Here is a 27,316-nt window from a genome sequence, read left to right on the forward strand (position 1 = left end):
CCTCTGCATCTTTAAACTGCTCAGCTGAAAAGTCTGCAGCTGTTCCAGGTGGAAAAGTCAAAATTAGAAACAGAACTGTTAGAACCCAAAACTAAGAATCTGTCAAGAATGTATAACTTGCTGTTGAAATGGAATACTCAGGATGAAATGGTGAAATCTGCTATGATTAAATGGGCACAAGATGTTGGACATAACATTATGTTTGCTGACTGGGAACAGTTATGGACTACAGGTATGAAGTTTACGGCATGTAATACCTTAAGAGAGAATATTATGAAAATGATATACAGATGGTACATGACACCAGTCAAGCTTGCAAAAATCTATCATTTGCCTGATAACAAATGTTGGAAATGTAAAGAAACGGAAGGTACATTTTTTCACCTTTGGTGGACGTGCCCAAAGATTAAGGCTTTCTGGGAAATGATATATAATGAACTGAAAAAGGTATTTAAATATACCTTCCTGAAGAAACCAGAGGCCTTTCTCCTGGGCATGGTCGGCCAATTGGTGCCAAAGAAGGACAGAACTTTTTTTATGTATGCTACAACAGCAGCAAGAATACTCATTGCAAAGTATTGGAAGACACAAGATTTACCCACTCTGGAAGAATGGCAGATGAAGGTGATCGACTACATGGAATTGGCAGAAATGACTGGCAGAATCCGAGACCAGGGAGAAGAATTGGTGAAAGAAGACTGGAAGAAATTTAAAGACTATTTACAGAAATATTGTAAAATTAATGAATGTTAGAAGGATGTTGGATAGAAACTAAGGGGTTTCCAGCTGTAATGCTTTAGGAGATCCGAAAAACAAAAGGTTTATGAATGGGTAAGAGCTTAATGGTAAGGATTTGCTGAACTAACAAACTGAAGTGGACTACAAAGAAGGGAGGTATGAGGTCTGGGGAAATAAGCATAAGGAAGATATATTATGGAAAATTATTTGTTTTTTTAACTGTTTTTAAGTTGTATTTTGTGTTTTTATTTTTTATTTTTTTATTGTTATATTTTAAAAACTTTAATAAATATCTTTTGAAAAAAATGAAAAGTCTGCAGCTGCAGCATTTTCACCCTGTCTCCTGCCAGTTGAGGTCCAATGCAGCTTGTTTCAACATCACGGGATATCGCCAAACCGCAATGTTTGGCTAGCAATACATCGCAATGTAGAAAACCTAACATCGCCCAGCCCTTCTGAGCCCTGCTCCTTGCAGCACTATTGATCCGTTTGATCCCATCTGTTGACAGGGGGTTAAATTAGCAACTTAGCAAGCAAAGTCTTTTACTCACAGTGTAAAAAAAACCAAAGTTTGGGGGTGCAAGCGCAATCATAACTGGTACCATTGGTGAACGTTGGAAAGTAATAAATGGTAGAATTTAGATAATATTTGGAGTGTTAAAGGGAAGGTGTCTGGCCAAGGACTCACCTGGGATAGAAATTGCTAAGAATGACAAAAGTTGCTGGAAGCAAGTCATTAACACATCAGTGAAAACCCTCTTCAGGGCAAGAGATTCTCTGCCAGTGGAGGGGAGGGCGTTCCCATGGTTACCATGGGTGGAGAAAGCTTTAGGGCAAGGTTCTTTCTGTGGCACCCCTGTGGGGCTCGGGAGCTCAGTTATGTCACCCCTTGCCTGCAGAGCTCGCAGCCTCTCATCCTTCTTCAAACACCCTCCCTTGTGGAGCATTCCATCAGCCTCCTCTCCTCTCTCCTTGGGAGTCCTCCAGGCAGCCATTCACAGCCCCGGCCCAGTACAGTGGTACCTCAGGTTAAGTACTTAATTCGTTCTGCTGTTCTTAACCTGAAACTGTTCTTAACCTGAGGTACCATTTTAGCTAATGGGACCTCCTGCTGCTGCCGCGCTGCCTCTGCATGATTTCTGTTCTCATCCTGAAGCAAAGTTCTTAACCTGAAGCACTATTTCTGGGTTAGCGGAGTCTGTAACCTGAAGCGTATGTAACCTGAGGTACCACTGTATACCTGAAGGAGCGTCTCCACCCCCATCGTTCTGCCCGGACACTGAGGTCCAGCGCTGAGGGCCTTCTGGCGGTTCCCTCCCTGCGAGAGGCATAGCTACAGGCAACCAGGCAGAGGGCCTTCTTGGTAGTGGCGCCCGCCCTGTGGAATGCCCTCACATCAGATGTCAAAGAGATAACCAACTACCTGACATTCAGAAGACATCTGAAGGCAGCCCTGTTTAGGGAAGCTTTTAATGTGTGATATTTTAATGTATTTTTTAATCTTTGTTGGAAGTCACGTAGAGTGGCTGGAGAGACCCAGCCAGATGGACAGGGTACAATTAATAAATAATAATAATAATAATAATAATAATTATTATTATTATTATTATTATTATTATTATTATTATTATTATTATTATTATTATTATTATCATCCAGGTCTCTGAGCTGCCTCAGCTCCTGGCAACCAGCACCCCCTTGCCAGCCCCAGAGGCACCATTCGCCTGCAGAGCTTGTAGCCAGGGCTGCTGCAACAAACATCTGCCTTTGGGAGGCAGAGACACAAGAGGGCATCAGAAGGAAGGAAAGAGGGAGAGAAGCCAGTGTTGTCCGCAGCACCCCTGACCAGCATTCAAGCACCCCAGGATACAACGGCACATTGGTTGAAAACCACTGACTTAGGATATCAGCTTCCAGAATTAGGGAAACAGGAGAGGGGGCAGGCTGTACCCATGGGGGGGGGGGGAGAGTGTTGTTTGAACACTCTCTGAAGTAGGCCCAGGTGTAAATATGTGCACAATAAACCATATTTCTTAGTCTCCACTGTGCCCTGATTTCCCAGCAGAAACACAACCCTGGAACCCCCTTGTGGCATGCAACCTTTGTAGCAGTATTTTCTTTTACATTCCCCATTACATTAACACACCAGAACCAAAGTAGCCTCGCCAAATAAGACAGCATTCCCTCCTCTCTCCCGATTAAAATTTGCCAGCACCAATTAATCAACGGTAGCTTCACCAATTCAACCAATTAATCTATATGAAGGTTATTGGTTCAGACATTCTCAAAAACTTATGCCTAAGGCATGAAGTAACTTGTTGGTTCCCAACACTCATTTCTGTCTAAATTCCTGGTCCAAAGGTTCCTTATTGCAGATTTTCCTCACTACAGATTTACAGAAATTACTTTGTTGCCACGGTAACATAGTACACCCTAAAATTCTATTCTGGTCCTTTGTTTACAATTTCCAAAAACTACAGCCATCACCACACTCTCTACACCTTCGAACAGCTATCATCCGTTTTTTTTATTACTTTTTGCAGGATTTTAATTAAATTGCATCTGGTTCCCAACCACAGGTGCACACAGTCATCTTACTCCCCCCTGAGAATATTCTGCAATGCAGCTTGGGTCTTGTTGCAGCTTGCTTAGTGACACCGTGATCTATATCACCAAACAGAACAGTTTATAAATATTCTGCCTTCTGAGTCCCTTGCCAGTTCCAAGGCATGCAACTACAAGGTGTTAGAAGACTTGACAGAACATTTTTAAACAGTGCAAAATTTGTCAATTATTAATTGTGTGCGCACGCATTTCTCTGTGTGTTTCTTATATTTCAGAAGATGCAACTGTCATTCATATTTTACTTCTAGATTTCTAAAAGCAGTCAAGTAATTGAACGCAGAAATTCACTTTGGCCTAACCCACCTTTAAATCAATTCCATCTATGATTGTACACGTTCCCCTTTAGCTGTCAATGTGAACTATCAAGCTACAAGAAAAAAACAAACTTGGCTCTCCTTTCCTTGAGATTTCAGTGTTCAACAAAGTATTTGAGAAAAGCACCAATAAATCCTTTTCGCTTCCACAGAGCTTCCAAGTTAGCACACAAACAACAACAGTTCTGTAAAGTTTCTTGGAAATTTATTTCTGGCCCTCATGGAACAAGGTTAACCATTGTCCCGGAAATAGCTCCTTTGCTTCAACAAGTATCTCTGCTCCTTGTTTTGCAGTTATTACAAATACAAGAGCATTTTTCAAAGCCAAGTACTGGCAGTCCTATCCGGTGGCAAATCCTTCAAAATATCTTATACCTATACATTAGACTGTATATGGTGGAATAGGAAGCAGCCTACACCCTTGAAATATACTCGGAGTCGAGAGTGGATTTCATGCTCTTTATTCAGCTCATAGTGGTGAGGAGGAATGGAAGTTCCCCCAGAATGTCTGCTTTATATACATTATTTACACAATGGGCCCCATGTGATTGGCTAATTCAGGGATTCTCCTGTAGGCCAATCAGGTTGCGGATTCACTTCCACCTGGAGCTGGATTGGGTGGCTCCTGTGGACCAATCAGACTGCTGCATTCTGGGTCCTATTGTTCTAGGACCAATCAGACTGCTGCATTTTGGATCCTATTCAACTCAGTACATAACAACCCTGCAAGGGATTAACTTCAAAAACACATGCCAACTTCCGCAACCCACTCCTTTATGTGGTGCAAATAATGCCCAGTTTAACCATGGTTAACTCTTTAAAGTTGGTTGGTTGGCATCCATCTGTCTCAGGAGACACTGGAAGAGTGTGCCTTTTGTGGAGATACAGAGCCTGCTCTGGCTATACTGATATGGGAGAGACATGTTTGGCTGCAGCTGGGGCAGATGCTATTGAACCTGGCATCTGAAGCCACTTCGAAGCCAGCTGTCTATCTTGCTACTGCTGGAATAATTAACCAACATGAAACTCGAGGGAGGGCAATTCTCACCCCAGAAGGAAGAGGAAGCATGCAATCCCACAGCCCACTTTCAATTGCTTAGCTCACGATTAAGCAATTGGTAGTATTACGTCTGCATCAGCAGTAGGTGGGAAGTGTAATATTTGTCACTTTCAGTCACACTGCTTTGAATTCTTATCACTTCCAACCATACTTCCTGCCTTGCTGAGTTACTTGTTCACCATCATTTTCTAAAAATTTTTAAAAAGAGCATCATGTACAGTGGTACCTCAGGTTACAGACGCTTCAGGTTACAGACGCTTCAGGTTACAGATGCCTCAGGTTACAGACTGCCAACCCAGAAATAGTACCTCGGGTTAAGAACTTTGCTTCAGGATGAGAACAGAAATTGCGCTGTGGCGGTGTGGCGGCAGTGGGAGGCCCCATTAGCTAAAGTGGCACCTCAGGTTAAGAACAGTTTCAGGTTAAGAACGGACCCCCAGAACAAATTAAGTTCTTAACCCAAGGTACCACTATATATGCTTTTAGTGGTAGAGAGGAGGGGAAGTACACAGTGGGTTTTGGTTTTTAAAAACAAAAGTTCACAAATGGCAAGATGTGGTATTAGTAGTGGCAGACCTGCATTAAAAATATATATATATTAATCAAATGGGCCACCTGTAAGAAGCCTCATATGCCAATGTAGCTCTGCAGTGTCTGGGTTTCTGCACATCTGCTAAGAAAGAACTATTGTTTGTCTTCATTCCACATTCCTTTCTTCACAAAGGTCATCTAGGCAGAACTAGGCTTTTATAGTGTAAATGCAGCGTTTTTAGGGAGGTGAATCAAGTTTCTGTGTACATAAACCACATGCAGTCTTCCCAGTGCAATTTCTATGGAAGGTTCTAAATCACAGGGAGAGAACACTTGTTGAGAGGTCCTTTCAGAAGACCCCCAACACATGGGCCGTGGGGTGGAGATGGCAGGGGTGGGGCCATCAAGACCCTCCCTCTCCCCCCTCACACAGTTGTTAATTGCACCAGGGTCAAGGAGTGAATAGGGCTTGAGATTTGATGCAAATACAGACATTCTCCCGGAGGCAAAATGTTTGAGGATTTTTGAAGGCAGCCCCACGAGTGTCAGTAAGACTAGCAAAATTTATCTAGGGCATTTCCCACGTGCCTTCTTTAAATGAGCAGTAAACACAGATACGTCCTTCAAGCAACATGTTTACCACGTGTTCAAAGTTTCGCAATAATTTGCTAGTATTATATACACCGGAATGTGCACAGTTCATGGGCTGCAAGTGTCCCCCGGTGTCCTATGAACTTCCCTTGACATTCTTGCACTTTCCTCCTCATCCTTTGACCATGCCCCTCTTGGCAATCTTCTCTCCTTCAGAACACTCTTCTTGCCCACTTTCACCATCAGTAAGTAGAGGATAAGACTCTTCATCTCAGGTGTGTGGGTTCGAGACCCACGTTGCACAAAAGATTTCTACTTTGCAGGGGGTAGGGCTAGGTGACCCTGGTGCTCCTTTCCAACTCCACAATTCTGTGACCAATCAGTTTTGCATGCAGAGGTGTCTATTGGGCTTACCTGTGTCAGTTACCTATTGAAACCCTTTCATATGCAGAGGGAGCAGCATATGGAAAGTAAATCTTGTTTTAAGGGTCAACTTTTAGGTCAGTGTTTCGCAATTAGCTAGTTACCAAAGACCCCCTATTTTTCAAAAGCCAAGCCACGGACCCCCTACTTTTGACGATTTCGATAACTCTATGGTAGTTACCAGGACGCGGGAGGTGCTGTGGGTTAAACCACAGAGCCTAGGACTTGCCGATCAGAAGGTCGGCGGTTCGAATCCCCACGACGGGGTGAGTCGCGTTGCTCGGTCCCTGCTCCTGCCAACCTAGCAGTTCGAAAGCATGTCAAAGTGCAAGTAGATAAATAGGTACCACTCTGGCAGGAAGCAGTGCGCTGCTCTGTTTCGCAAGAAGCGACTTAGTCATGCTGGCCACATGACCCGGAAGCTGTACACCGGCTTCCTTGGCCAGTAAAGCGAGATGAGCGCTGCAACCCCAGAGTCGGCCACAACTGGACCTAATGGTCAGGGGTCCCTTTACCTTTACCTATGGTAGTTACCTCTGCAAAGCAATTTTTGAACCAAAGGTGGAAATATTTGAAGTACAGTGGATGCTTGGGTTGCGAACATGATCTGTGAGGGATGCACATTCATAACCTGCAGCGTTTTCAACCCGCAGCGGCGCATCTGTGCACGCGAGGGTTGCGATTCGGCGCTTATGTGCAAAGCACGTTTTAGTGCTTCTGTGCATGCGCGATATCCGAAACCCGGAAGCAACCCATTCCAGTACTTCCAGGTTTCGGCAGTCCATAACCCAAAAAAACGCAACCTGAAGCATCTGTAACCCAAGGTTCTAGTCTAACTGTTCTTTCAGAGGATAGCTCCAATGTGACCTCTCATACTGAGCTCTAAGAAAGAAGTGTTGAGGAGCAGCAGGAAACGTTCTTCATATGTGGTAGACTTGTAAAAGGGTAAAAGAGTATTGGAAATAATCCATAATGAATTCAAAAAAATGTTTAAAAGTATTCCCCCCCCCAAAAAAATAGAGTCCTTTCTGTTGGGGATAATTCAGACTGAAATTCCCAGGTGTCAAAATTGTTATTTATGTATGCCACTACTGCAACCCATGTTTCGTTAGCCCAAAAATGGAAAATGAGCGAGGTCCCAACTAAAAAAGAATGGCAACTTAAATTGACAAAACATGCACAGCTTGCAGACTTAACGTTTAGAATAAGAGAACAGAAAAACATACGTTTAGAGAAGACTGGAAAATGTTTATTGAATATATGGGAAATAACTGTGTACAGCTGAAAATGCTGCCACATTAAGATAAATTCAACAATGTAAATAAGTTTTGACGGATGTAATAATGAAATACTGAATGGCATAGTTTTTGTAAAATGTGCAGGGATTTATGATATGTAAAATGAACCATGGAAAGAGAAGAAGGGAAATAATTGATATCTTAAGGATGTAAAATGAGTGTTTTAAATTGTAAAACAGAAAATTTAATAAAAATAATATATATATGAAGTTGTAAAACAGGATACAACCTGACAATATCAGTCTAACATCAAAGAGGTAGAGAGGTCACCTTGAGAGGTTAAAGGTACTGGGATAGTCTGGGAATCTGGAGGTCTCTAGTTGTACCTGTCTTAACCCATGCAAAGACCCATTTTTGCAAGCTGCGTTGCACCCAAACTTCTAACACGCTTGCCATTGGTGTAGTTGCTCTGATGTCACAGGGTCCTTGAACTAGCAACTGAGGCTCCTCTTATATGAGCCTGCCCATCCATTCACATCAGTGAAGAAGACTCTCCTGTATTGGGGCTAAGTTTGGTTGCAAGGCAGGCAAGGGTTTATTCTATCATCTGCCCTGGAAGATTTGCCTGGGACCCACCTTAATGATTTTTTTGGCCACCTGTTAAAAATATTGTTTTGATAGGTGCTCTCATTTGATTTGACTGGTCATCATATCTGTTGCTCAGCTCAATTTTAACGTGTAATCATTATTATTTTACCTTTAATATTTTGTTGGAAGCCACCGAGAGTGGCTGGGGAAGCCCAGCCAGATGGGCGGGGTATAAATAATCAATAATAATAATAACAACAATTATTATTATTATTATTATTATTATTATTATTATTATTATTATTAGGCCACCATGATAATCCACAGAGAGAAGGAATATATGTTTAACTGAAATAAATAAAAGCAAAACAAGGAAAGGAGAGGAGAGGAGAGGAGAGGAGAGGAGAGGAGAGGAGAGGAGAGGAAGTACCGGAATGTTTTTTGAATTGAAATTCCTATGGTCGATGAGCAATTTTTGTAAAATTAAACTGCCTACTCATTACAGGCTTTTGAATGACACTTCGTTGATGCAAATTGGTTGAGTGGTTTCTGAGCCTTTCAGTGGAAAGCTATTGACCACAGGGAGAAAACACTTGCTATTTATGGTTATGTGATACTTCCAAGTTCATCTAATTCTTCAAACTAGATTATGTTGTTCCCAACGTAGGTTTCAACGGCTTGTACAGAAGCACAGAAATATTACACCTCAGGTTTCACCGAAACAAGTTCTGAATTATTTATTTTAAAGCCTGGAGATTAACATATATCTTGAAGGTTCTGTTTTTAGTCCACAGTTTCACTTGCTAGCGAAATGCCAGCTGCAGCCAACCAGGAGGTACAAATATATTTCCTATTCTAAGTCTCTTTCTCTCATTGCTGCTTTGGGGTTTTCCTGTCCTGCGTTAGCTTCAGCAGTGTGTTTATATGAGATATTATTAACTCTCAAACCTCAAACACACATTGTAGCTCTCCAAAATAGTGCCATATTAAATCAGACAATCCCGTGTGTGAGATATATGTAGAAGTCCACGTGAAATATTTTCTCTAGAATGTTGTCATTTGCAATTTAGCAGTCTTGTACAACCCAAAATGACCGTGCCTTCCAAGGACTGTGGTATTTTGATGATCTCAGAAGGGAGCAAGGCGCGGCATCCATCAAAGGAATATAATGCTGCAGTGAAACGCAGCGTCAGGTTCCTCCTCCTTTTCCTGTTAAATGAAAGTGTGACATTATGTCATCACGTTGTGGGTTTTCCCACGCCTGCTCTGCATTATTGGCTGGGGAGTACACGGGAAACAGCACAGGAACAGCCAACAAGATGTCTTCCATGTCCAACAATGCCCATCAGCCCCTGCTGGGATCGTAGCATGGGACACGGGTGGCGCTGTGGTCTAAACCACTGAGCCTCTTGGGCTTGCCAATCAGAAGGATGGCGGTTTGAATCCCCACAACAGGGTAAGCTCCCGTTGCTCTGTCCCAGCTCCTGCCAACCTAGCAGTTCAAAAGCACGCCAGTGCAAGTAGATAGATAGATACCACTGTAGCGGGAAGGTAAGCGGCGTTTCCGTGCGCTGCTCTGGTTTTCATCATGGTGTTCCGCTGTGCCAGAAGCATGCTGGTCACATGACCTGGAAAGCTGTCCGCAGACAAACGCTGGCTCCCTCGGCCTGAAAGCGAGATGAGCGCCCCACCACCTAGTCCAGGGGTCAGCAACCTTTTTCAGCTGTGGGCTGGTCCACAATCTCTCAGACCATGTGGTGGGCCAGACTATATTGTGGGGGGGGGGGACGAATTCCTATGCCCCACAAATAACCCAGAGATGCATTTTAAATAAAAGGACACATTCTACTCATGTGAAAACACACTGATTCCCGGACCATCCGCAGGCCGGATTGAGAAGGCGATTGGGCCACATCCAGCCCCTGAGCCTTAGGTTGCCTACCCCTGCCCTAGTTGCCTTTGACTGGATTTAACCGCCCAGGGGTCCTTTACCTTTTTTTCATATACCTAGAGTGTACCATGTTAACTACCCTGCCATACCATGAAGCTGCACGTTTTCTTTGCTGCAAATTACACGGTGACATGTGGGAACTTGACTAGGGTTTCTTATCCTCAGGGGTAACCTCGTGGTCTGTGCTATTTTGTTCTGGTCCCATTGCAATTCTCCCACTAGTCTCAGTAAATTTCAGTAGCCCCAACAAAGGCAATGGAGGGACAGTGGTACCTCTGGTTACATACTTAATTCGTTCTGGAGATCCGTTCTTAACCTGAAACTGTTCTTAACCTGAAGCACCACTTTAGCTAATGGGGCCTCCTGCTGCTGCCGCGCCGCCGCTACGCGATTTCTGTTCTCATCCTGAAGCAAAGTTCTTAACCCGAGGTACTATTTCTCGGTTAGTGGAGTCTGTAACCTGAAGTGTATGTAACCCGAGGTACCACTGTACTCCAAAGCTAGTTGTCAGAGAACTGCATCCCAATGGAACAATCCATTCCCCTGTCAAATGGGTATATCAACATCAAAACTGGCTTCGTTCCCCTGAAGCTGTTATTAGCCCAAGGCGAAGGAGGCAACTTCTACTGCCCATTTTTGGCAGAGATGGGGTGGACTGGCCTCCCCTTCTATGCACCAAGTCCCTATTCTGATGGTGTCTCCTGTTCCTACTAAAGTGACAATAATACAACTTCAAGTGGCACAGTTTAGTTTGGTCTAGAAAATCCATTTCATTAAATGACTTATGGATTACCATAGAAAATATTTGCTTCACCTGCCTTCCAGGTCACTATTCCACCAGAACTGTGATGCTGCATTTAACATCAAGGCATTGCGTATCTAATGATTATCACCCAATCACTTCAGGGTTGAGAGATACTTATTTTGAATGTCACTGAGCAGAGGGGGGGGGGTATCTGTAATTTTCATACTACTGATTATCTGCATTTTAGAACACCAATGAGCATAGTAAAATAAAGAAGCTACGGACACGTATTAGAAGGATTCTAAGGCTGCACCCCCAAAAAAACATTAAAAGTACATAGCTTCCCCCAAAGAATAAAGGGAACTTGCAGAGCTACAATTCCCAACACCCTAGGGCCAGCCTCTCTCAACCTGTGGGTCCCCAGAGGTTGTTGAACTACAACTCCCATCACCCCTAGCTAGCAAGGCCAGAGCTCAGGGATGATGGGAGTTGTAGTCCAACAACATCTGGGGACCCACAGGTTGAGAAGTGCTGCCCTAGGCAAACTACAACCCCCAGGATTCTTAGGGAGAAGTCACATCGCAACCGGGGGTTGCTTGCTTGTTTTGTTTCACTCCCAACACCCACAATTGCTAGTCTGAATGGGATGCTTGTTTCCTTTCTGCGCAATCAGGGAGGTATGGGGAGCAGCAAAGTGGGTGCAGTTTCTTCACGTACAGTAACCCACGCTACCAATATTTTTCAGCGCACATTCGGCCGTGAGTCTTTTAAGTGCTAAAACTTTAGGGAGGGCACCATTTCTTCCCCTCCTTACCAAAATTCAGCCTGGATTCCTGAGATCTCTCAGGGACCAAACTTATTTCTAAATTGCACCCGGGAGATGCCAATTTCTGGTCCAGAAGGTAGTGTGTGATGTCCAGCACAGCTTGGATAAATTCTCAGGCTGCCTTAAAGCTCTTTCCAAGGTGCCTGGAGGCTCAGCGTGGATGAGACTGCTAATACCGCATGGCATTTGGCACGCCCAGTGACTTCACAAAGTCCTAATGACGGTTCTACACGTGAACACAAGGGCCTGGTTCTACTGAAGGACTGCTGCAGGTGTGCCTAATTCATGCTCCCCACTAACAAAGCATGAAGCCGCCATTTATCCACAAATTCCTTCTCGCTGCAAACTACTGGGCCCCAAGACATGTGTAATAATGGCATTCTGTGGTAGTAACAAGGCACAGAGCATCACAAATGGAATGCCGGCGTCTCTAAATAACAGCTTAACAACTTCTCCTTCAAGCATGAAATAAAGACGACAAAATCTGGGAGAGGGAGAGAGGTCTGAAAGATAACTTATGTGAGCAATCATCTCCACAAAGGCGGTAACAAAAACACCAATAGTGCTTAAAAGGAGTATCAGTCTTTCAGTCCTTCCCGGCAGGAATGAGAAAAGGAACACAGTTTACAAAAGGCACCTAAAAAGAATATATATATATAACAATGCTTAAAAGCCTAACAAAGAAGAACTCAAGAGAAAATTGAAAAGTTTAACATACAAACAAGATTATTTGCCACTTTTATCTGCCACAGGAGGCATATTCTCATTTTTACTTGACAAAGCACAATACAGAGTTTCAACAACAAGCTTTGCTGCAGGGTTGTGGAACAAGAGGTGTACAAAAAGGGATGAGAGCTATCCCATCATTTCATTATACATTTTTATTCACACAAGGCTTCGGTGCAGCTATCTCCACTCACAACACTGGGATTCACGGCGCAGTGCATTAAGTTACTAAGGCAGAAAGTGCAGGTGGAGAGATGATCATTTGGGGGCAAACCTATTCACTTTTTGCCACTATGGTAACATCTAGGTGCATTAGACAGCAGCTACAAAGCATGTGGCCAGCACATTTTCAATAAAGCCACACAGCGGCTTGTTTAGCCCCTAGAAAACTCGGCTCCCTACCTCTTGAAGCTTTGGATGTTGTGAAGAAGCGCCACCAACCAACTGGTGCTGCTTCTTCCATCAACTACTGGTGGCACTTGCCCCTGACAACCTGAAAGGGAACTTGCCACATCTGATGAAGCAGGCATCCCTATTTTGGGGCCTCTGGCGCAAGGACAGGATGCTGCAGGATGCTTTGGTCTGATTCTGCAGGGCTCTTAGGTTCTTATGATGCACAAGTTGCATGGCCAAACATAAAAGGATCTCCCTTCAGCTACCTCCATTCAACAGTTAGAGGTTCTCTGGCAAGCATCAGATTCAAGTTTTAATTTCATCGCTATCTACCTGCCACCCCCCCCCCCATTTCTATAGATTCTGGCCACCTATTGAGAAACCCCAGCTTAGCGACTCCATGTGAGTAAATGGAATTGTTCTGAAGCAACATAGCAGCACAACTATTTTCTAGATCCTGCCTAGATCTCTCTGGCGGAGAGGCAGTCTTAACACATAAAATCAGCAAACTAAGTCATGCTTGCACTGATGGAAAGACTCTGAGCTTCCCTCACAGAGGCTTTATGCTGCCATCATAATAATCATTAGTACTACGATTACCTTTCCTTCCACTGCACAGATAGTCGTGGCTTCGTTCTCTCGCTAAACCTAGTTAGAGCTCAGAGGGCCAGGGGCTGTAACTGATAGGAACTCATTCCAAATTCAAAGAGGAGCTGGCGTGTCTCGCATACTCACCCAGTCCTTGAGCTAAAACTGCTGCATAACCATGGGGGTGGGACAAGAACCGTACAAGAAGATACAGAATTGGGGGACTGGTTCTGCGCAAGCAACAGAGTGAAGCAGACTGCCTCCATTAAAGCGGTAAGGAACAGGTGAATGCAGGGATTCATGTCTGAGTGGTGGACCAGAACTTTTTATCCTGATGGCCTGGACCTTTTTAAAATGTTCAGGATGGGGACAATTGGGCTCTCCTTCAACCCATGGGATTAGAGCTACTGGGAAGGGTCTGTCATGGCCTAGACCCTTCAGGGGATTTTCTAGTCCTCTTAGTCAGTAGAGCACGAGAATTTTAATCTCGGTGTTGAGGGTTTGAGCCCCACATTGGGCAAAAAAATTCCTGCATTGCAGGGGATTGGACTTGATGACCCTCATGGTCCTTTCCAACTCTACAATTCTATGAAAAACAAAACAAACAGGCATGCACTGAGCTTCTTTGATTATACAGATATAAGGAAACAGGTCCAGGCACAGTGTTCTACCAAATCACTTGGCAAGTCATGGGCCTGCTCCCACTCGCCAATGCGTCCTGCAAAGGTGCTTGGATGACAGTTCGTTGCTCCACACGAACTGAGGGTGCACCTTTGGGAACACTCAGTGCTACCAGCCGGCTGCCCATTGTAAAGTAGGGGTGGGGAATCTGAATCAGCTTCAGGGTGGCATCTCCTTGTGGAATGCTTTCCAGCAGCAGGTGGGACCAGAAGCAAAAGTGGGAAGATCGATAGAATGGAGTCTTCCATTTTGCAGGAGGACCCATTCCAGCCGGAAAAAGATTTCCACACATGTACACCCACCCACACCTTCTTGTCTATCCTCCAAGAGGCATTATTAACGATCCAATGATATGCAGAGCCCAGGCAAGGGTGTTTATCCTAGGAATTTATCTCAGTGAAGACCTTACTTGGAAAATCAATACAACCCAGGTGGTTAACAAAGCCTCCATCTCCTCAGAAAGAACGATGTCAATCAACATTTGATGATCTCCTTCTACCGGTCCACAATAGAAAGTGTCCTTTCATACTGCATCACGGTGTGGTACGGTGGTTTGACATCAACTGATAGGAAGTGTCTACAGAGGGTGGTGAATACAGCACAAGATATTATGGGCTGTCCTGTGAATCCGCTGGATGAAATAGCGGAAGAACATTGCCTCAGGAGAGTGAGGAAAATTCTCAGAGATGATTCACACCCTGGCCGGCACTTTCTTGATCTCCTGCCCTCAGGCAGAAGATACGGAAGCATGATTAGTCGCACCAACAGGGTAAAGAACAGCTTCTATCCGTGCGCTGTTAGGCTGCTGAATGAAAAGATAACAACAGGGCAACTGACTTTCGGGTTTGGTGGGTGTGCGTCAGTAAATGAGGGGAATTAAGACGAAGAGAGCTGAGTGGGGGGTGCTCGTGTAATCTCACTGTATACAAGTTGCACAAGTAACAATAAAGTATTTCAATTTCAGTACCTGGGGAAGGTTCCCCACTGCCTTTTAAAGGGATGATCAGTAGCTGCAAGCAAGTGGTGAAATCTTGTCCACCACCCCTGATCTTCTCCACAAGGAACCACAGCAAAGCTTCCAAAGGAGCTCAAGGTTTTCCTCACACCCAGTTTGAAAACCAATGGTTTAGCATAGGGATTACCACTGCTGTGTGCTATGGATGTTTTCAAATTCAACTTCCATCATACCTGACAATTAGTTTTGCTCGCTGAGGCTCATGGGAGTTGGACTCCAAAACAACTGGAAGGCACTGCACTGGCTAGCCATGGTTTAGGGTGTCGTGATGCAGCTTCCTGACTAACAGAGGAGTCTTGGCCAAGTGGACTGGAGGTGCTGAGGAAATAGATGTTACCTGAGTCGACCAGGAGAAGGGAATTTGCAAAAAAAGTCGCCTGTCTGCGGCTAACACTAACTGTTTAGGTAGGAGCCTTGCAACAAACTCTCCTCTGAAAATAGGGACAGGAGCAAAGGGAAATCCTGTAAAGGTTTACCAACAACGTGACGAGGCAAAAAGGAAAATGAAATTGTGATGAAAGAGACTCGCACTTACGCCTTGTTCCGATTCCAGCAGCTCTGTTTTGACTCTGACTGCAGGCATCCCATCAAGCATTAGCATTCTGCTTCCAATGTGTTAATGTCCTTTAAAGAGAACAAGGAAAACAAGGGTGAGCTTTGAGAAGGGAGAAGCCATGAAATAACCAGGGCACTTAACCAATTCAAGACTTCTCGGAAGTTAAAAAAGAAAAGAAAGAAAGTCAAGCAATTCATCAACTGTGTAAGTTTAAATAAATTAGAACATATTACCAAAATATCAACACTGCTTACTTTTTGAGGTCACTTTCCTTGCAAGTTACATAACCAGAGCTATGACTATGTCATAATTCCACAGGAAAGAACAGAGTGTGCTGTTGGGCACATCGTTCAGCTTCCTGAGCATCTCAGGTTTTCTTTCTTTAAATAGCAAGTTTCTAGCCATCATGGCTGCAAAGATGTGCTCCAAAAGGAATGGTTTAATGCCTGCTTTAATGTCTGGGAAGTGAGAAAAGTGGCTGAAATTGATTTCCTGTGATAGGGGGTGGAAGTTCAGTGCCCTTCACAGCTGCACCAACAGAGCTCTGCAAACTAAATTATGCAAATAAGAGACTGTGTGGAAATTTATTAATTTGCAAAAAAATAAATTTAAAAAGCAGGGTGCAAGGTTCAGCTTTCTTGTTTCAGAATTCTGAATATCTGGGAGCAGAATTTGATGCTTCGGGTTTTCTTCACACACATAAAAGTTCCAATCAAATAAAAGCCATTACTTGCATTTAGGAGGAAAAGTCATCCCTAAGGAACACAAAGAAAATGTGGGTTTAGCTAATTTCCTATCAGAGTGGTGTGTGAAGTTGGGTGGGGGGTGAACTTATAAGTGATTAGGAGTGTTCAACTAAGGTGCCCCAAAGCATGGGAAGAAATCATTCCAGAATTAATCCTCTTCCTAGAAAAAGTTTGTGTTTACTTATTGGGCCCAGATTTCACATCCTAGGGTGTCATCAAGCATCTGTGGCTTGGCCATTAGCCTAGGGTGGAGTCAAAAGGGGGTGGGGGACCAGCGAGGCTCTCATTTCAACCACACTCAAAGCCTTTCATTTAAAATTGTTCCCTCTTTTGTGAGTTGTGAAAAGCCACCCCTGATGTTCGCTGCAAGACTGGGCCCGATTCTACAATAAAATATCCCTGGAGCCAGACCTGCCTAGCTTAGGATCTGTCAAGCCAAAAGCAGCCCCTCAGCTATACATTATAGGCTACCAGGGGCTTGGCTCCCCCTTCCTCAGTTCTTCTTCTTTGCATTTACAGGCAAGAAGCAAAACTGGGAGGTTTTATTGAGCCACCACAGGCTGGTACACATGGCTGATGTGCCTCTGGTGGGTCGCCAGCTGTGCAGGCTTGCCAATGGCTGCTTATAGCCTGTAAGAAAATGAAGGATGAGCCGAACCTGCTATTCTGCATCCCGGAGGTGGTCTTGCCCAAATGGAGAAAGGGGCCCCCTCCCACTGAAAGTAAGGCCAGGAGGGGGCAGAGAGATGGGAGACAAAAGAAGCATTCTCAAAGCCAGCCGGCAGGTTTAATGAAGTGTTGGAATCTGATTAGAGGCTAATGTCCCTTTTAGTGCTTTGCACCAATTTACAGCTGATATACTTTAACCACCACCCCCTCTGCCCCGACTGCTACAAACACATTAGTGCCTTTTCTTTTTCTTAATGCAAGCTAACCAGAACCTTTGACAGTTTTTCCAGTAATAAATCAACGGAGCCCAACTAGTTCATGTGCCATTTAACACATTTACATTTTGCTCTTGTTTCCAAGGCTTCCGCCACCTCTTTTCCTTGTCCCAAAGCGTATTTGCCTCTTTGCTGCAGCGGGGAGGAAGGCCTGGCTTGTGCTCAATAGGCCAGGTTTGGGTTAACATCCCTTCAAGGATTTCCTTTGCTCGGTACCAGTTTGGGCAGGCAGGTAGCATAGCCTGGGAATTATCTCGGGTTAAGGACTTTGCTTCAGGATGAGAACAGAAATCGCGCTGGGACAGCGTGGCGGAAGTGGGACGCCCCAATAGCTAAAGTGGTACCTCAGGTTAAGAACAGTTTCAGGTTAAGAATGGACCTCCAGAATGAATAAAGTTCTTAACCCGAGGTACCACTGTAAATAAAAAAACTAAGCTAAAAGTAGAAATAATCAGAATATTTGAAATCGTTGCGGTGCATTCTAGCAACACAACTGGTAACCCGACTGTGAGGTGGGCATGTCACGTGGAAGTGCTGAAAAGGATTTCAGTAAATCCAAGAAAACTTGCTTTAGTTCAGATATTTTAAAAAAATAAGATAAAAAGGTGTGCTCTTTGTAATATTGCAACATGTTAACCACATGAAAGGTACTCCCTGGTGATATTTTTTTATTTAGCTGCATAATTTTCAAATGACTGAAGATTTTGACAGATTTTTCTGAGCACTTGGGGTCAAAAGAAAGTAATTCAAAACAACTGCTGTTGAGACATTTCATTCCGAATCTGCTAGACAGAGCCAGACAGAGGATGGTGCCAAGTGGGTGTCCTGCCCACCCCCAACATAAATCCTGGCTACGCCCATGCTACAATAACTTTTTAAAAATTTGGTTTTTAAACAGGGGGGAAACCCAGTGTCTATTTCTATCTCACCAGGAAGATAAATGCTGACACTGTCATTAAAGCAGGTTCGCATAACTTGGGACCCATCAAGTCAAATGCAACTCACTAGTCCTGTACGGCAGGCAATTCGGACTTCAGTAACCCTGGTGCATTCTGGCAACAAGTTGCATAGGCTTGGGTTCAAGTTTGGTTAAATCCTGCACATTCTGGCTGCATTCCTTTCCCCCCAGTCATTATCCAGCAGCTACAAGGACAGGAAACCAGGCAATAACTATATAATGCTCTAAATAATGACCCACTGGCTACATGGCGCATGCCAACTTTTGGTTATACAACCAAGAACATGGAGATGTTTCTAGATATATGGTACAGACTCTAGCATCCCTCCTTTACCACAGGGTCTGCCTTCACAGATTCCTAAAGCTGGAACGAGGTGGGCAAATGCAGTTACCCAGAACATTTTGGGTTCTCAGTTCTACAAAGTGAAAACAAAAATTTTTGCCAATGCTAATGTTCCCCACTTGTCGAGCTACTGACTCAGGCTGATTTTCAATTGCTTGGAAGTGAATTACCGTATTTTTCGCCCTATAGGACGCACTTTTCCCCCTCCAAAAATGAAGGGGAAATCTGGGTGCGTCCTATGGGGCGAATGCAGGCTTTTGCTGAAGCCTGGAGAGCGAGAGGGGTCGGTGCGCACCAACCCCTCTCACTCTCCAGGCTTCAGGAAGCTCTGCGCAACCCTTGGGAGACCGGCTCCGAGGGTTGCACAGAGCTGCCTGCAGTCCCCGGCTCAGCACAGCTCTGCGCGACCATCGGGAGCGGGGCGCTAAGTCCCGCCCCGCTCCGGATGACGGCGCAGAGCTGCCTGCAGTCCCGGGATCAGCGCAGCTCTGCGCGGCCACCAGGAGCCGGGGGCGAAGCCCCGCCCCGCTCCCGATGGCCGCGCAGAGCTGCCTGCCGTCCCGGAACTGCAGGCAGATCTGCGCCGCCATCCGGAGCGGGGTGCTAAGTCCCGCCCCGCTCCAGATGGCGGCGCGGAGCTGCCTGCCGTCCCGGGATCAGCACACTTCTCCCCATCGCCAGCCCCACAAGCTCGGGGGACAGCGGGGAGGCAGAGAGTGCCTTCCCACTGTTCCCCGACCTGGTTCTTCCAGCCCCACACCTGGGGGGGAAATATTTTTTTTTCTTTATTTCCCCCCCAAAAAAAACTAGGTGCGACCTATGGGCCGGAGCGTCCTATGGGGCGCAAAATACGGTAAGCCTCATCTTCGCTAGAAACTGTATTGGTGTGTTACAAATGTGTGTGAGAAATGGGGTGGATAGGAAGCAGATAGCCAGAAAATGGGGGCAGGAAAGAGACTGGGATAGGGGTGTGGGTTTTTTGTGGGGGACTCTATTGTGTTGGTGAATAGCCAAGGATAGGAGAAGAGCTGGAGAGGAAGCGCTTGTAGCAATAAGTTTGAATGGAACAACCCATATATGGCCAACACTTTGGGATCCGTTCCATAGTCACTTTCTACCGTAAATGAAAGAGAAGGAACTAGGACAGGGGTCCCCAAACTAAGGTCCGCGGGCCAGATAAGGCCCAAGGGACTTTTTTATCTGGCCTGTGGAGACCCCCGCTGCCCAATCTTACTGGCGCTGCGCTGCTGCCCATTTCCATGTCAGAGGAGCACCGGAAATAGCTTGTGCGCATGAACAAGCGTTATTTGTGCATGCGCAAGTGTTGTTTCTGGTGCACATCTGGGTCAGAGGCCCGTGCACATGCACACAAGCTATTTCCAGTGCTCCTCCGACCCGGAAGTGCACCGGAAATAGCGTGTGTGCATGTGTGCGCGCATGCGCTCCCCCACCCTCCGGCCCGCCGCATGATCGGTGCTGGAGACACCGGCCCCAGGCGCGGTAAGTTTGCTGACCCCTGAACTAGGACCTGGTGTAAAGATATGAACTGGAACACTGGCTGCATTCAGACAATAAGCCCCATTTCCTTCCATTCTGCAGTGTGGCTTTGGGGAGGAAGATGGAAGCTAGTCATCTTATCTAAACCTGAAAAACTGTGGCTAATCTAAACATTGGGGTGTTTTTTAAGCCAACTTCAAACTTTGGATTATGAAGCCCTCTCGTTTCAAGAAAATATAGTTAAGATTAACCATAGTTTAGCGTTCAGACATAGCGCTCAAGTGCATTTAAGCAAAGGTTTCCATTCTCCTTGAACCTGTGCTGGAGTAGGAGAGTGGGAAAAGGGCCTGAGGCTTCTTGTAGCTGATTCCCATCGTGATAAGCCATGGTTCATCATAGTATCATAGTTCATTGTCTGCCCCACCCAGAAAGCTGAATTAGAAAATGAAATGCAAGGCGGGGAAATGTGGAGTAATACAAATACAAGGTAATGTGCACATTCCTAGAAGTTAGCATCCAGTGGATAAATCAACCATCAACATGACAGATCCAGTAGAATATGGATTCAAATGTGATGCTAGGAAAGCAGGCTATAAAGACTGATTGAATACTAAAATCAATATACAGTGGTACCTCGGGTTACAGACGCTTCAGGTTACAGACTCCGCTAACCCAGAAATAGTACCTCAGGTTAAGAACTTTGCTTCAGGATGAGAACAGAAATTGCGCGGCAGCCGCGTGGCGGCAGCGGGAAGCCCCATTAGCTAAAGTGGTACCTCAGGTTAAGAACAGTTTCAGAACAGACCTCCAGAATGAATTAAGTTCTTAACCCGAGGTACCACTGTATTAGGAACACTTAAATGTTGGTGCATAGCTTATCTATGCAGCTGAAAGTCACAGAATATCTTTCACCCTCACACTTTTCTCCAATTGTAACGCAAAATCTGCATTGCTGAATTCTCTTGATTTCTCTCAGTCACCAGCCTTTCCCAGCTGCTCCCCTTGCACCAAACCACTTTCCGTTCTGGAAGGTCCCACAGAATTTCAGGGGCTGCAAAGGCGGTCGTGGGAAGGGGGCAGCAGAAAAGTCCCACGGCACAACACAAGCCATGCATCTTTGGCATTAACATTATAAATATAAGGAAACTGAACTGTTAGGTGGCAAAGGCACTGAATACTGACAGAGAAAATGCAGGAAAGTGGAACAAATCTTTGCATCAGCTGTCACGGCAGAAGATGGAGAGGTGACTACACCTGGAAAACTGTGTCAAACAAAGCGTTAGCACTAACCGATGAATTCAGAAGCAACATGTCACCAAGAAAGTCACCCAACAGCCTTCAAGAATTAAGGCGAGAAACTGCTCATGCTCAATGAAAACAATGTCACTTTTCTCCTAAATCAGGCCAGAAGGTAACCAGTTTAATATTACTGCCAATGTAACTTTGACCTCTAGGTTCTACCATTTCATCCTGATACTTCTAGCTAAATGAAAACTGACGAAGATTTAGTAATAAGAAGGGGTGAAGTCTACTCAGGCAAAAAATTCTTAGGTGAAAAGGACAACAAGCGAATGAAGCAATTGTGATCAAATTCAGAAAAGAAAGATATGAAAGAAGAGCCTTTGGCTGTAGATTTCTGCATTCCGGGAAATCAAAGTTTTAAAGCTGCTATATTTTTAAAAGTAAAAAGTGCTTGAAAGAAGTATGTCAAGCCACTTACGAGGAAGAGCAAATATCCCCAAGTGTATTAAGATTTCTCAGTGCAAGCGCCTTTGATAAACTCAAGAGGCACCATTAATTAATTGCTCCCTGTTGCGATTCTAAGCCCTCATTAGTGTGTTTTAGCACAGAATAACTGGTCATGCAGCTTGGAGATCTGGCAATGCACCGTGAAGTATTCTCTTCTCACATGCATGACAACTTTGCCTCTGCCCAAGCCTTCAATGTCACCGACAGATGAGCACACTTAACACTTAACCGCGCTACTCACTTCTACATAGTAGGTTAAGGTTAGGGGTGGGGAATATCTGGTTTTCAACTTTAAAGCATATCATCAGTTAAACGATATACAGTGGTACCTCGGGTTACAGACACTTCAGGTTACAGACGCTTCAGGTTACAGACTCCGCTAACCCAGAAATAGTGCTTCAGGTTAAGAACTTTGCTTCAGGATGAGAACAGAAATCATGCTCCGGTGGTGCGGCAGCAGCAGGAGGCCCCATTAGCTAAAGTGATGCTTCAGGTTAAGAGCAGTTTCAGGTTAAGAATGGACCTCTGGAACGAATTAAGTACTTAACCCAAGGTACCACTGTACCAAAATATCACAATGTCTGAAATAAGGATGGAGCTGTGTAGAAGCATAGAATGGCTTCACAGTTCTCCCCACATTGTGATTTTTGCACAGCACACACACACGCATCATGATATGCAATATATTGCCAGGTCAAACCAGTTTTGGACAATACATCGCTCAGCCTGGTTAAGGTGGGAAACAAAAGCAACATTGGACCCACTGGTAGGACACTTCGGCTGAAAAGGAAGAGCTTGGGAGTGTTCACCATCACTTTTAGACAATCACAGTTTCCTACAGCATCCAATCTGGGATCTAGGGTTAACCGTACAGTCCAATCTGGGATATTTAGTGTCAACAGTACAATTTCATAACCTATGGGACGAAGGTTTTAAAAGTCATTTCGATGGAAACTGTTTCCCCCTTCTCCCAGAGCAAGGTGCACTTTCAACACCCATCAGCTGACAGACATCGGGAGTGCGCATTACTTGAGCAAAGGAATAACTGAGAACTCTCTTTATTATTGTCAATATTTACTAAATTAGTGTACTGCCCTTCATCTGTAGATCTCAGAATGTAGATCTAAGAATGCAAGATTAAAAAAACCCACAAAATACATAATAAAAACGAGAGCAACACGAAACAATAAACCTGTCCCTCCACCCAATTTAAAAGGCTGTAGAATATTAATCAGGCAGAGGCTTGGTTGAAGAGGAACATTTTTGCCTGGCACCTAAAGATGGTGTCAGGCAAGCCTCTCAGGAGAGGGCATTCCACAAACAGGGAGCCACTGCAGAAAAGGCCCGTTCTTATGTTGCCACCCTCTGGACCTCACATGGAGGAGGGACACAAAGAAGGGCTTCAGAGGATGATCTCAGGGTCTAGGTAGGTTCATGTGGAGAGAGGTGGTCCTTGAAGTATTACTGCGGTTCTGAACTGGGCCCTGAAACAAACTGGCAGCCAGTACAGTCACACAAGGATCAGTGCAATATGCGCAATCCATCTTGCCTCGGTGAGCAACCTGGCTGCCAAATTCTGCACCAGCTGAAGTTTCCATCTTCAGAGGCTGTCTTATGTATAACTCCTAATTGTTCCTTTGAAGCCAGATGTAGGGTGGGTGACGTGCCCTGCCACAAATAGCCTGATGGGTCAAAGGGAGTAGCTTGCCAGGCCAAGTTTGGCACACAAGCTGAAGGTCTCCCACCCTGACCTAGTGGAATATTGTCTGAGTTTCACAGGTCTCAGAAACAGAGGCAGGGGAGGAAGGGACAGCGACAGAGAGAGCTACAGTGGTACCTCGGTTTAAGAACAGTCCGGTTTAAGAACGATTCGGTTTACAAACTCCACAAAACCGGAAATCGTGTCCCGGTTTGAGAACTTTACCTCAGTCTGAGAACGGAATACGAACGGTGGAAGGGCACCGGAGGCGGGAGGCCTCATTAGGGAAAGTGTGCTTCAGTTTAAGAATGGTTTTGGTTTAAGAACGTACTTCCGGAATGGTTTAAGTTCATAAACCGAGGTACCACTGTATTTCCCAGCTGTGAATCCTACTAAGTGGAGATGCTGGCGATTGAACGTGAGACACACACATACCTTGATGTACTCTATCATAGAACTACAATCCCTTTTCCTATTTGGTGGTTGATAATCTCCTTTACTTTCCCCCAACCTTGCTATAATGGCTGCATAGGTACCGTATTTTTCGCCCTATAGGACGCACCATCCCATAAGACGCACCTAGTTTTTTGGGGGGGAAATAAAGGGGAAAAAATTATTTTCCCCCCAGGCGCGGGGCTGGGGCAGCCCGAGCTTCCCCCGACCCCAGCCCCCAAACAGGCAGCTCTCTGCAAGCCGTGAGAGCCCAGCGGTGGCTCCCGCTGCTTGAGGAGAGATCCGCGAAGCCTGGATGCGCTGAGATCAGCGCGCGCAGGCTTCGGGATGCCAGCAACTCTCCCCAAGCAGCGGGAGCGTTCCCGCTGCTTGAGGAGAGGTCCACGAAGCCTGGAGAGCGAGAGGGGTCGGTGCGCACCTACCGCTCTCGCTCTCCAGGCTTCAGCGAAAGCCTGCATTCGCCCCATAGGACCCACCCACATTTCCCCTTCATTTTTGGAGGGGGAAAAGTGCGTCTTATAGGGCGAAAAATACGGTATTTTTAGTTTCTCTTTCATATGTCCTGTGTGAGAGGGTGTTGAATACACATGCGGTATCCCCACAGACTGGAAATATTTCCTGCTCCCATTGCCCATGTGTGCATTGACCGGTGATGTCCTTCTCGTTGGGAGACTTTACAGCACTGCGAGGAATAGAACTCAAGGCTTTTAAGACCCTTAAACCATTTCTCCTGATTCCCATTACTTTGCTCCAAGTAATCATGGGGCACGCTAGATTCCCATAAAGCACCAGGAGAGACACAGTTCAAATATTGCATGAACACTTCAATAAATCCAGCACCATTTAGAATTATATCAAAGAACAGCCATTCTACCCACTGTTCCATGACAGGAATAATAAATCACTAGCTATTAAGAAAAGATTTTGAAACTTTGACTTCCATCATTTATCTTTCCAGCTGTTCATTTAAAAACGTGGAATAAATTCAGTACAGTGAGTGGATCCCTATTTTACAACAACACATGCCTTACTTTCAATGCAAGCCAATTGCTTGAGGTCAGAGCATCTCTAAGTCTCCTGATCCTGTACAATGGGATTAGTGTTGGGCCACAGGGTTTGTGTGGGCTCTTCTGCTAGACTATGCCTTCTCCAGCATGAATCCCCTAGACCACCAGCTGCCACCAGCCTTTACCAAGTTGCACTGACAGCATTCTTAACCAGAGGTCAGATCCTGGGGGTGCTGTGGTGCAACTGCCAGGGGCAGAATCAGGAGAAAGAACCACATTAAAGGCATGTGTCCATAAATCACCTCCATGTGCCCAAGCGACTTCTGAGTGTTCCTAACCTTAATAATGAGGGAGTGACCCCACCTTCTGTGGGATTACTTTGATGGATCAGACTCATCCATTCCAGTATTTTGTCTCCAGCCAGCCAGATGCCTTTGGGTACCCAAAAGCAAAGAACGATACTTGTTTACCCCTGACAGCTGGTCTTCAGCGGTTGTGCTGCCATTTAACAATTACGACCAATAGGCATTGATAAGCCTGTCCTGAAGAACTTCATCTAATCCATTTTTAAAACCCATCTGAGCTGGCAGCCATCACTTCATCCTTCCCTTAATGAATTCCAAAAATTAATTATGCATTATGTGAAGAAGTACTTGCTATGACTAGAACATAGGAACCATAACTCAATTTCTAAGGCTGTAGCCGTTCCAAGTGATGGCACTGATCCGCAAGTCACTTTTCATCCCTCCGAAAGTTTTGTATGCATTGAGGAATTAAACCAAAGTGACGATCTCTTTTACAAAAAAGGCAGCTCATGACATCTCATGGTCTGATTCCCAACACTGTATGAGCATTGCTCTGATATCTCTGCTATTTGTAGCAATCATGTTAATAAAACAGCACACTGGTCATGCATACTGAACTGGAATAAACTCTTGCTGTTGTGCAGGCTGGAACATCTATATCTCATCCATTATGCAAATCTCCAAAGAGCAGCTAAGCAGCAGTTAAATTAATGCAGTCAATAAGATTAGCCACCCATCTAAGTTAATTTTCACTTCAGCAAAACAAAAGCAGTCGTTCTGTTTTCTCATTTGAAAGAAATGTTGCTTGTTGCACTTACTTTGATGCGCTCTGCTTCTGCTGTGCTAGATGACCAGGGGGCAGGGGGAATGTTTATACCACCTCAATCCAGCAACTCTTGCATTCCATGACCAAAAAAATATGACACCCAAAGCTCAAACACTGGCTGGGATCCTAAGATAATTTCAGCCAGGCTGCAATCCTGCGCACACTTATTTGAGAACAAGTCCTACTTAACTCAGTGCACCTTACGTCTGAGTAAACATGTACAGGATTGAACTGAAAGACGTTACTGGCCAGATGTATTCCAGGACACACAGTAAAAACATACACAGAGAAACTAAACAGCACTTGGCCAATACAGTGGTGCCTTGATTCCCAAACTTAATCCGTTCCGGAAGTCTGTTCCAAAACCAAAGCATTCCAAACCCAAGGTATGCTTTCCCATACAAAGTAATGCAAAATGGATTAATCCATTCCAGACTTTTAAAGACAACCCCTAAATCAGCAATTTAACATGAATTTTACTAACAAGACCATTGATCCATAAAATGAAAGCAATAATCAATGTACTGTACTATAAAATAAATAAGACAGTATTGTAGACAAAAGAAATTATATATTAAAAAAATCTTACGTGCACTGATGATAGTGATTGTTTGGATGGAGGGCTTTTATCTATTTCTGCAGTCACACAATCAAGCAATCAGTAGCTGAACGGGGTTCCACGCAGTCACAAAAACGAAGTCACAAGCCACAGTCACAAGTCAGTCCCATAAAACAAAGAACAAGTCACAGTAAAAAAAAAAAACACAACGAAAAAGCCACACAAACAAAAATGAAAAAAAAAAATAGCAAAATCAAAAGCTCCAAATATCACCTCTGTGATGCGTGGGTGCTCGGAACTCAACAACCGACACACTCAACAGGAAGCCTCTGATTAGCAGCGGGAGACTCAATTTACAAACGAAACACACTCAACAGGAAGCGGAACATGTTCCGCTTCCAAGTCAAAGTTCACAAACCGGAACACCTACTTCCGGGTTTGCAGCCTTCTATTTCCAAGTTGTTTATAAAGTAGGCTGTTCTAAAACCAAGGTACCATTGTAATGAAATTACACTGGACCATTTAACGTTAAAAGTATTAGAGACAACATTATAAAGGCAAGCTCATTTCAACACAGGTTTGTCTGAGGTTTCCAATATAAAAATATCTATTTCAAAAGGCAATAAACTCATGCCAGTTGT

At 44.7% G+C, this 27,316-nt stretch overlaps 1 protein-coding gene across 3 annotated transcripts in view; it reads right to left on the minus strand.

Moving 5' to 3' along the window:
- Window positions 1-27,316, minus strand: part of KLF12 (KLF transcription factor 12) — a 239,365-nt gene that overhangs the window by 135,139 nt on the left and 76,910 nt on the right. For all 3 annotated transcript variants that reach the window (XM_081198571.1, XM_081198569.1, XM_081198570.1), the window contains exon 2: window positions 15,569-15,657. In XM_081198571.1, coding sequence (XP_081054697.1) covers window positions 15,569-15,634 — 66 coding nt within the window. In that variant the 5' untranslated portion in view covers window positions 15,635-15,657. The remainder of the gene's footprint in view (window positions 1-15,568; window positions 15,658-27,316) is intronic.

Source organism: Podarcis bocagei (genome assembly GCF_964188305.1).
Source record: "Podarcis bocagei genome assembly, chromosome: 6".
Classification (NCBI taxonomy): domain Eukaryota; kingdom Metazoa; phylum Chordata; class Lepidosauria; order Squamata; family Lacertidae; genus Podarcis; species Podarcis bocagei.